Source organism: Papaver somniferum, chromosome 9 (assembly GCF_003573695.1).
Source record: "Papaver somniferum cultivar HN1 chromosome 9, ASM357369v1, whole genome shotgun sequence".
In the NCBI taxonomy this organism is placed as follows: Eukaryota; Viridiplantae; Streptophyta; class Magnoliopsida; order Ranunculales; family Papaveraceae; genus Papaver; species Papaver somniferum.
Genome location: NC_039366.1, coordinates 41,226,382 through 41,237,701, shown reverse-complemented (window position 1 = coordinate 41,237,701; position 11,320 = coordinate 41,226,382). Strand labels below are relative to the sequence as shown.

The following is an 11,320-nucleotide window of genomic DNA, read 5'->3' as shown; positions in this document are numbered from 1 at the left end:
CGTGGAAGGCGAAGAAGTTTCTTCCCCTCGTGTCGGGCATACGAGTCAAAGAAGGGACATAAATGTAGGTGTAAATAAATGGCAAACCCAGGTGGAGCGATCTCAAGCCATGACTCACTGAAGAAAGGGTGAAGCGCAACACCAAATCATGCTTTGTAACCCTAGCAAGAAGAAAGTGATACAAACCAAATACTCGTGGAGCTAACACGTGTAAAGAAGATACTCGGATGTGATGGAAAGACACTCATCGGGAATTAGGATAATGAGTACACTGACGAAGCACGTGGGAAGATCAAAAGAATTCAGTCAGAATGGGGCCAAGAGACAAAGGTACCAATTCGAGTCGGAAAAGAAGGCGACATCGGGTCGAAGAATACCAAGACGCTAGTATTAGGAAGATATACATCGGGCCTCACACCTATCGGGACTATACGAAGTTCGGGTAATTAATATCGGAGGGAACACCACTCATCATCCGACAAGGTCATCAAAAAGGATGAACTATGGCTTACGTTATAACTCTGTTGTATAAACATGTTAGCCTATAAATAGAGAGCTTTGTCAAGAGAAAAAGGCAAGCAAGTAGAGAGTAAGTGAGAGCATATAGAGAGTATTGTAAAGAGAACCAAACCGCGTATCCTTGTGCTAAGTAATGAAATTAACTCTTCAGCCCCGTAAATGTAGGTAATCATGCCGAACCACGTAAATCTTGTGTTCTTATGAGCCTTTACTTACTTATGTTTACTTCTGGTTCATGTGGATTGTTGGATGTAGTGGTTGGATTTTCTACACCTATAATATGAAATAAAATAAATCATTCACGAGGCTGCTAGCAGACTCGATCCCTAGACCTACCAACCCATGTCGGCTGAAATCCCACTGATACAAGTTTTGTTAATATTTTAAGTGGACCAATTGCATGCACGGCACCTGTCTCCAGATATTTTATCCTTCTTTCTCTTTCAACAGCCAAGCAGTCTGCTGACTACTCTTGTTAGGCTCCAAGCCTCCAACTGCATTTGCATATATTCTATTTAATACACAAATATAATACTAGTATCCAATAATGTCATCAAATAAAAATGATTGATTCATTATTGGCAGCTAACAACTTCTCTTAAGACCTGTTCTTGTTTTTACTACTTTAGCTTCTCAGTTAATAATGAGCACTGAAATCAGAATTTGGTTTTTCTTCTCTTGTTGAGTTTGAGAATGGAAGGTTTCAAGCAAGTAGTAATGGATGACTGGGCTCCATTCATAACAAGCTATGTTAATGAAACTCTATTTCAGTTGACTAAATATGATATAATCAGAGAACTTGGATTGATATGGAATGTAATACGAAGCTCGATCATAGTTCCAGTCTTGACAGCATCAGTCTACCTGTGTTCAGTGATGATACTGATGGTGTTCGTTGAACGATTGTATATGTCAGGCATAATCTATTACGTAATGCTTTCTGGGTTTAAACCAGAAAAGCGTTACAAATTCGAAGCGATTAATCCAGTGGAAGCCAGCGTTGAAGAACAGGGGGAGGTTCAAAAGTGTGCATCAGATTATCCGATGGTGCTGGTTCAGATACCCATGTATAATGAAAGAAAGGTTCGTTTTCTCTGAGCAATTCAATTCTATAGTCACGTCTTTTTGAACTCCAAAAGTTGATCATGCGAGCTTAGATTGAAGGTAGCTTCAAAACCAGCAGTAGGTAGTGTCGAGCATCAAACTGAACTCAAAACTATATTCCCCACCACCTTCCACAACTGAATCATTTCATCTCCATCACCACCAATTCCCCTAACAGCAGCTTTATGGCGGCATTAATCTGATTCTGTAGGGAGCATATTCACAAATTATGCTTATTCGTAATATGCTGCGTTAGATAATTCTATGTACTATGCAAATTTAAATCAAAAAGAGGTTTCATACTTACAAATGAAAAATGGCTGCTTGCAGGTTTACAAGCTGTCAATAGAAGCTGTGTGTCGCCTTTCATGGCCGTCTGACCGAATCATAGTTCAAGTCCTCGATGATTCAACTGATCCTCTCATCAAGGTTTTAACTTCATTCAATAATTCTCAGTCGAATACATCTATGTTCTGCTGATAAATTTGATATAATTGGGAATTTTCCTACAGGACTTGGTACAGATAGAATGTCGAAGATGGGAAAAAGAAGGAATCAACATCAAATATGAAACAAGGATTCACCGAAATGGGTACAAAGCTGGAGCTCTTAAAGAAGGATTGAAACACAGCTATGTTGAGGGGTGTGAATTTGTTGCCATCTTTGATGCTGACTTCCAACCAGAACCAGACTACCTCCACAGAACCGTTCCTTACTTCATACACAATCCTGAAATTGGTCTTGTTCAAGCACAGTGGGAATCCAGTAATTTAGCTTCATCTCCCTTGGCTGATTTGTTGCTCTATATAGTCTTATTCTGTGATAGAAGAAAACAGCAGATTTTAATCAAATCTGGAGAGTAATTTACTAGGTGATGAAAATCAAATCAATGTACCGATAACGAAAGGGTCTCTTTGGTTTTACAGCTAATTCACGCGAGTGTATAATGACAAGAATTCAAGAAGTGTCTTTAAACTTCCATTTTAAGGTGGAGCAAGAAGTTGGGTCTTTCGCATATGCCTTCTTCAGTTTCAATGGCACTGCAGGGGTATGGAGACTTACAGCTATTGACAAAGCTGGAGGATGGAATGCACGCACAACCACCGAGGACTTGGATCTGTCCCTCCGTGCAAGTCTCCATGGCTGGAAATTTGTCTATGTCTCTGATATCAAGGTTTTATACTCTATCCCTGCAAAACGAACATAGTTAAATACACCTTTATAGGCAATCCCCCGTACATCCATTAATCTTCCCTAACTTCCAGGTGAAAAGTGAATTGCCTAGTACTTACAAGGCCCTACGTTATCAACAACATCGATGGTCATGTGGACCTGCCAACTTGTTCAGGAAAATGGTGACGGATATCATCAGGAATAAGGTAATCTACATTATGTTTCCATTTTACTTTCCTTCTTAACTGCAATCCAAACCGTGAAACATGTAACATTTACTTCCTGCAGAGGATCAGTTTGTGGAGGAAGATTTATGTGATATACAACTTTTTCTTAGTCCGGAAGATGATAACTCATATCGTCACCTTCACCTTTTTCTGTGTGATAATCCCTATGTGTGTTATGTTTCCTGAAGTCACGATTCCAAAATGGGGTGCAGTTTATATACCTACTGCTATAACGCTTCTCAATATAATTGAAACACCAAGGTGAGTTCATCTATGTGTATGTCATGATGCCCAAACCCTCTCCAGTGCTCCCTGTGGAACATAAGAGTTTTTTCTTTTTTTTCTACATTGTGCAGGTCTATCCACCTACTTGCTTTCTGGATTTCGCTTGAAACTGTCATGTCTATGACTCGAATCAAAGCGATACTTATCGGTTTGCTAGATAGAAAGAGAGCAAGCGAATGGGTGGTGACAGAGAAAATAGGAGACACCCTACTCAATTCTAATGACTCCAACAGTTTACCAATCAAATTATCACGGAAACCTCCTTTGCTAGAAAGGTAGAAACACTTACTCAAATCCAAGTTCCTCAATGTTTCATCCGAACAACACTATGTTTAGATTGTCCATGATCTACAATTCGCACAACTTCTTAAGATTAGGAAGCGGTCTTCTGTAACACAAAGACAAGCCAAACTTCTAGAAATTTGGTCAGTGTAAACAGTAAGGCATTTCTTTCTAAGTGGCTTCATTAGATCAATTTAGATACAGGTATACCACAGTGAACTATCAAAAGTTCAAAACAAGTAAGATTGAAACAATTTATTTTCAGAAGTCTAGGGTAAACCAGTTTAACAAAATTCATTCGGTCAGATAGCAATTTATGGAAACACGTGCATGACTAATTATTTTCTTTTTTTTTTTACTTTCTAATAGAATCTACTTGATGGAGCTTTGCATGGGAGGGTTCATCTTTTTTTGTGCATGTTATGACCTAGCAATCGCAAAGTCTGGGAAATACATATACTTGTATGTACAATCAAGTGCCTTCTTCATTTGTGGACTAGGTTATGTTGGCACCCAACCCACCTATTATTAGCATCGGGCAATGAATCATTCTACGAATACACATCAGTCTCATCATTTGTAATCTATACAGTGACAACATAGTGAAGTTTCAAAAGGGTAGGAAACTCTAAACCCTATACTGTAATATCATGATTCTTTCAACTACGAATCGAATTGTACAGGAAAAATCAATTGATATCATTCTTTCTATAAACTTCTTCATTGTATCTTCCGTTTACGAAAAACAGTACTATTACACCTACCTAATTGAACCACAAATTCCTGAAAAATGCTACATCAAACATAATGAAATTTCACAGTGAATCGCACATGGCTTGGCTCAATATATCACAACTAAAAAGATACAACCAATCTAATCTTACAACTAAGTCTAAGCATTTGGAGCAGCAAATTTTGACATAGATTTCATTGATTTCTCATAACCAATCGATTCAAAAATTCAACAGCAAAAACTTGAGGATTTCTTACAAAGACATGGCTATCATAATCCAAAATCTCATTCAATTCAAGAACCCTACTCTCATAACAAGAAAAAAATACAGAAAAAATTACTAAAAAATCTCACCGAAATCATCAGCTCCATCAGATTACGAGAGCTTCAAGCATATCATCTTCAGCACCACCAATCCAGTTAAATGTTTTTGGCGCAAATGCACCGGGGACGGCGAATAAGACGGTGGTGGTATTCCCCAGCGGAACCGAAGTAAGAGAGTGTTAGATTCAGTAGGTTATCAGTTATCATCAGTGGTGCTGCTGAGATTCTTGATCTAGTGAATGTTTGGGCTTGGGCTTTGCTTGAAGAGAAGAAAGAAGAGGAGGAATGGAGGATATGAAGGGGAGTTGGCATCTTTTTTCCAGATCCTCTCATTCTATACTTTTTCTTTCTCTTAACAGCTAAGCTTTCTGCTGACCGGCTGTTGATGGCAGTTAGCATCAACTGCATATGAAAAGTATAATTACCTGGCTTCGGCTTGGCTCAACAAATTAAATATAATATCAATAATCCAATTAAAATGATTGATTCATTCATTTTCGTTAGTTGATTACATCAACTAATCTTCTCTAGAACTGTTCTTTCTATTAAAATCTGTTTCGAAACCTCAAGAAATGAGTCGGTGGGTTTTCTGCTCTTGCTGAATTTAGTACACAGACAGAAATGGAGGGTTTTAGGAAAGTGATCTTTGATGATTGGGCTCCATTGATTACCAGCTTTGTTCATGAAACGTTACTAAAGTTGGCGAAAGACGAAGTGATTCAAGAACTTGGGTTGATATGGAATGTAATAAGAAGCTCAATTATTGTTCCAGGCTTGACAGTATCAGTCTACTTGTGTTCAGTCATGGTAGTCATGGTGTTCTTTGAACGACTATATATGTCAGTCATAGTTTATTACATGATGCTTTCCGGGTTTAAACCAGAAAAGCGATACAAATTCGAAGCGGTTAAAACAGTGGAAGACAACATTGAAGAACAAGGTGAGGTACAGAAGTGTTCATCAGAATATCCGATGGTGCTAGTTCAGATACCCATGTACAATGAAAGAAAGGTACGTTCTTTCTACAAGCAATTCGATTATGTTCTGTCAGTTACTTTTTTAAATGCCTTGACAGTTTCCAGATAGTTTCTTCTATAACTCCTAGAATTGATTAAGCTAGCTGAGATTGACAGTAATTTCAAAACCAACAGCAGATAGTGACAGGCATCAGACTGAATTCTAGAGTTTCTTCCTCTCATCTCCACCCACCACCAATTTACGGCAGCATAATCTATTTTAAAGGGAGAATATTCACTAATTATGCTTACTCTTGATGTGACTGCGATAAATAATTCTATGTAATATGCAAATTTCCACTAAAGAAAGGCGGCTTCAAACTTAAGACTTAACAAAACAGCTGCTTGCAGGTGTACAAGCTGTCAATAGGAGCCGCCTGTCGTCTTTCATGGCCGTCTGACAGAATCATAGTCCAAGTCCTCGATGATTCAACTGATCCTCTCATCAAGGTCTTGATTTTGATTGTATTCAATTATTCATGGTGGAATACACCCAACTTATGTTGACAAATTTGGTGTTGTCGGGAATTTTCCTACAGGATTTGGTTCAGATAGAATGTCAAAAATGGGAAAATGAAGGAATAAACATCAAATACGAAACTAGAGCTAATCGAAATGGGTATAAAGCTGGAGGTCTTAAAGAAGGTTTGAAACACAGCTATGTCAAGGAATGCGAATTCGTTGCCATCTTTGATGCTGATTTCCAACCTGACCCTGACTACCTCCACCGAACCGTTCCTTATCTCATACACAATCCAGAAATTGGTCTTGTTCAAGCGCAATGGGAATACAGTAATTTAGCTTCATCTCCCTTAACTAATTGTATTTTGTTGCTCTAGATAATCTTACTCTGTGACAGCAGAAAGCAACAGATTTTTATAAAATATGAACACTGAGTTTGTTAGGTGATGAAAATCAATGGACGGACAATGAAAGGATTGATTTGGTTTTGCAGCTAATTCACATGAGTGTATAATGACAAGAATTCAGGAACTGTCTTTGAACTTCCATTTTAAGGTGGAACAAGAAGTTGGGTCTTACGCATATGCCTTCTTCAGTTTCAATGGCACCGCGGGTGTATGGAGACTTGCAGCTATTAACGAAGCAGGAGGATGGAATGCACGCACAACTACAGAGGACTTGGATCTGTCCCTCCGGGCAAGTCTCCAGGGCTGGAAATTTGTCTATATCTCTGATATCAAGGTTTTATACTCTATTCCTGCAAAACGAACATAGCTAATCCCATTTTTATTGACAATCTCCTACTAATCTTCCCTAACTTCCAGGTGAAATGTGAACTGCCTAGCACTTACAAGGCCCTTCGTTATCAACAGCATCGATGGTCATGTGGACCTGCCAACTTATTCAGAAAAATGGTGATGGATATCATCAGGAATAAGGTAATCTAAATCAGATTTAATTTTACTTGCCTTCTGAACTGCAATCCGTACTCTGAAACATGCAACATTTTACTGCATGCAGAGGATCAGTTTCTGGAGGAAGATTTATGTAATATATAACTTCTTCTTAGTCCGGAAGATGGTAACTCATATCATCTCCTTCACCTATTTCTGTGTGATAATCCCTATGTGCGTTATGTTTCCTGAAGTTGATATACCAAAATGGAGTGCAGTTTATATACCCACCACCATCATGCTTCTCAATATTATTGAAACACCAAGGTGATTTCATTCATCAACATATATGTTATTATGCCCAATATTAGCTCCCCAAGGAACTAAATGTTTCTTGTTCTTTTTTTATTTTGTTATCTTCTATGTTGTGCAGGTCTATCCACCTACTTGTTTTCTGGATTTTACTTGAAAATGTCTTGTCTATGACTCGAATAAAAGCAATATATATAGGTTTGCTAGATAGGAAGAGAGCGAATGAATGGGTAGTCACAGAGAAATTAGGAGAAGCTCTACTCATATCTGAAGACTCCAACAGCTTACCAATAAAAGCATCACGGAAACTTCCATTGCTAGAAAGGTACCAACACCTTCTGAAATCCAAGTTCCTCTTATGTTTCATCCTAGCAACACTATGATTAGATTGTCCATGATATAGATTTTGTCCTACTTCTTAAGATTAGAAAGTGGTCTTATATTACACAATTACGAGTCAGGCTTCTAACAATAGGGTCAGAGTAAACGCTCAAGCTTTTCTTTCTAAATGGCTTAATTTGATCAACCTACACACATAACAAATATAACTTACACACAACTATTCAGTCTAAGATTGAAATCAAATTCAGATACAGGTATAACTCAGTGATCTATCAGAGTTCTAGACAAGTAAGATTAAGACGAAATCAGAAGTCTAGGGTAAAACAAATCAACAATATACAGGTCTACACATTCATTCAGATAGATAGCAATTTATGGAAACATGTGTATGACTAACTATCTTCTTTTTTACTTTCTAATAGAATCTACTTGATGGAGCTCTGCATGGGAACATTCCTCTTCTTTTGTGCATTTTATGATCTAGCAATCACAAAATCTGGGAAATACATATACTTGTATTTACAAGGAAGTGCCTTCTTAATTTGTGGGTTGGGTTATGTTGGCACCCAACCCCCATATGATTAGCAACGGCAACAAATCTGTCTACGGGAAACATCAGTCTCATCATTTGGAATCTATACCATTTCTCTAACAACATAAGGTGGTATCAGTTCTTGCTAAAAGATCACAATATCAAGATAGAATTGGAAAGTTACAAAACACAATGACAACATAATGTAGTTTGGCTAGGAGTCCTAAACCCTAGTATGTAATATCTTTTAGATGTGATTCTTTTGACTATCAATTGAATTAGAACAGAAATAATCAATATATATCATTCTTTTTGTAATCCTGCTGCTCATTGTATCTTCCATTTACCAGTTCCCCTACAAAAAACATCTACTTCTACCCGACCCTTAATTGAACCACAAATTCCTCAAAAATCCTACATTAAACCTAATCATAATAATTTCATAACCATCTATTGAAAAATTCAACAAGAAAACACAAGGATTTCTTACAAAGACAAGGTCATCCAAAATGTTATTCAATTCGAGAACCCTACTCTCATAACAAGACGAAAAGATAAACCCTAATTTTCAAATTAAAACTCAGTAAAGATAATCTCACCAAAATCATCCGTTCCACTTCCATCAGATTCAGAGAGCTTTGAGCATATCCTCAGCACTATTTTTCTCAAAAGCCCCACCTTCTTCCAAATTCAAGAAGAGCATACCTCCTTAACAACCCAATAGGCTTATCACTCAAATCCAACTCCACACCAAGTGCTTCAGTAAAATCAACATTCCCATCGCTCAACAACAAAACCTCATCACCAATTTTCAAATCTTCCTTCCATTCCTTTGATAACAAAAGCATCATTCAGGTAAATGTTTCTGCGAACAGGTCGGTGTAAACGCACCTGGTACAGCGAATACGACAGCCTTCTACCCTTTTGTTAGTTCAGAGACGGTGGTTATTTGCAATTCTCCGGCGGAATCGAAGTAAGATAGGCATAGCGTCGATTCAGGTAGTTTATCGCCAGTAGAGATTGTTGAAGGTGGACGTGAAGGTGAGTTTTAAGAAAGGGGTTTTGATGAGAATCTGATTGATGAGATTCTTGTCGTTGCAGCTGATGCTGATGCTGTTGATGTTAGCATTCCTGCCATGATTGGGGAGGCTGCTGCTGCCATTTTTCAGAGAGAATGGAAGAAAATTTTGAGAGAGGGAGGGAGGAGGAAATGAAATGAGGGGTTAGGTTAGGAGGCGAAGGGGACGAAGTGAACGCACAGGTGTGAGATGAAGAGCCGTTCTAGATTTGGAAGATATTTCTGAGAATCGTGAGCTTGGGGTGGATTTGATGAATGCTGTCGCCCTTAGATCTTGATCGTTGGTGTGCCTTCGTAGTGATTCTTGAGATTTGTGTTAGGGTATATAAAAATTTAAGTGGACTTGGTTGAATGGTTAAGGGGTGTTTAAACAGGATAATATTATCTAACTATCTTCCCCAAATCCATAGTGATGTCGTAAATATCCTCTAAATGTCTAGACAGTGATCACAAAACTTAAAAATGAGATTTGTATAATTGAAATAGAGTTCTGTGATGGGGTATTTTCCAACTTTGACTAACAACCTATCGACTAGGGGTTTTTTATATTCACCCAGACTAAAACCCTTGGGGAAAATCCGGGAAGAATGCATCACTGCCTTCACGAACTCTTCTCACTGTACCAAGTTTGCTTGTAATTATTCTTATCATTTGATGACTTTTGTGCCCATTTGCATTGAGGATACTAACCCAAATGGGTATCTTGTTTGACTGAATCAGTAAAAATATTCATTCAAGGGTATGCAGTTTAGGCCGACAAAACATTTCCAAAAGGGTATCAGGGACCATTTGAAGTTATCCATTGAAAGTACTCTTGAGATTGAAAACAGATTATGAAGAGATTAGGATTAACTTACCTAATTCGGTGTGCGATATTTTGAACCTCATAAGTGGGTTAAAGCTCCACTTATCTCACAATGTTTGTAAAGCTTAGTAGAGAATACTCTAGCAAGAACACCAAATTGTTTTAATATGAAGTCTCTGATGAACTCTAGAGATGCTGGGAGTATGCCAATATGACTATGATTTGCGAAGCGTTGAGCTAAAGTCTTAAACCACTAAGATGTCTATTGTTGATAATGAAAAAAATACCCCTTTACCGAGCTGGGGGTACCCCTAAAAATAGAGATGAGCTTGGGTTGCGGTATGGGGACTTGGGGACTAAACCCAAGTCCAATTAGGAAATACCCATGAAGATGGGAGGACAAAGGAGGAATTAATGAAGAATGGAAAGGTTATGTTAAAGAATGGCATTAAGGGTAATTAAGCGGTATTAGGACATGTGTCATGATGTAGTAAAAAGAAGGGCTTTTAAGAAAGCCTATAAAAGAAAGGATAAGGTACAATGGAAAGGCAGCTCTCTCTCCTACCATATTTGGAATTGTGAGGTCATTTGGTGTGGCTAGGACGGTAGGACCATAATCAAATTCACCCTTCAACATTTGGCGACCACACCCGGAGGCTCGTGCCTAGCTCACCATGACACACCCAGGAGGCGCCGGCTCAAACGCGATAGAGAGTCCAAACATCCCTCCGCTCAACCCCCAAGGCGAGAGAGTAGGAATAATAACAGACCCGATCACACAAGTAAGAAAACCATGAGCTACTTGTGAAGAAGAAAAACAGCAGGAAACTGAGGAGGCGGCACCTACCCATCCTTCTCTCAAAGAAATGCAGAAAGAGCTAGAAGACCACATACGCAGGGAGCAGGAATTGAGAAAGCTTATGAAGGAAACCAACGCGGCGAAAAGCGCCAAAGAAACATCGGAGAATGCGAAGGAAAAAGAGGAGGAACCTGCATCTATGACACCGGAGGCGATGGCAAGATACTTAGAGATGAATTACAGAGTCGTAAAAAAAGACAACTACAACTTCATGGCGAGTCCTTGTACTCCCGAAATCACAGAGTACCATTATCCAGAGGATTACACATCACCGAAGTTCAAAGTCTACAACGGCCAGGGTAACGCGAGGGAACACCTTAACCGATTCCTATCCGCGATGAATGATCGGGCAACCGATGGGAAACTGTGTCTTA

At 38.6% G+C, this 11,320-nt stretch overlaps 2 protein-coding genes and 1 long non-coding RNA gene across 6 annotated transcripts; 2 read left to right on the top strand and 1 right to left on the bottom strand.

Annotated features, from left to right (window-relative positions):
* The first annotated feature begins 1,175 nt into the window (after window positions 1-1,175).
* On the top strand, window positions 1,176-4,671 carry LOC113307737 (probable glucomannan 4-beta-mannosyltransferase 11). Its single transcript, XM_026556186.1, has 8 exons — window positions 1,176-1,602; window positions 1,954-2,052; window positions 2,136-2,388; window positions 2,550-2,797; window positions 2,889-3,002; window positions 3,085-3,284; window positions 3,380-3,583; window positions 3,960-4,671. Exons 1-8 carry the CDS (start codon window positions 1,213-1,215, stop codon window positions 4,120-4,122), a joined length of 1,671 nt encoding a protein of 556 aa, XP_026411971.1. The 5' UTR covers window positions 1,176-1,212; the 3' UTR covers window positions 4,123-4,671.
* Window positions 1,378-4,953, bottom strand: LOC113307738. Of its 4 annotated transcripts, none has more exons than XR_003339285.1 (5): window positions 4,678-4,953; window positions 3,598-3,722; window positions 2,686-2,813; window positions 1,931-2,440; window positions 1,378-1,828 (listed from the first exon to the last, which is right to left on the bottom strand). It is a non-coding gene; the product is annotated as an uncharacterized LOC113307738 (long non-coding RNA). The 4 variants fall into 4 exon arrangements; XR_003339284.1 differs by having other exon boundaries at window positions 3,598-3,696; XR_003339283.1 differs by having other exon boundaries at window positions 3,598-3,656.
* Window positions 4,954-5,106: 153 nt separating this feature from the next.
* LOC113307736 (probable glucomannan 4-beta-mannosyltransferase 11) lies at window positions 5,107-8,741 on the top strand. Its single transcript, XM_026556185.1, has 8 exons — window positions 5,107-5,658; window positions 6,015-6,113; window positions 6,203-6,455; window positions 6,619-6,866; window positions 6,950-7,063; window positions 7,146-7,345; window positions 7,452-7,655; window positions 8,095-8,741. Exons 1-8 carry the CDS (start codon window positions 5,269-5,271, stop codon window positions 8,255-8,257), a joined length of 1,671 nt encoding a protein of 556 aa, XP_026411970.1. The 5' UTR covers window positions 5,107-5,268; the 3' UTR covers window positions 8,258-8,741.
* The last annotated feature ends 2,579 nt before the right edge of the window (window positions 8,742-11,320 follow it).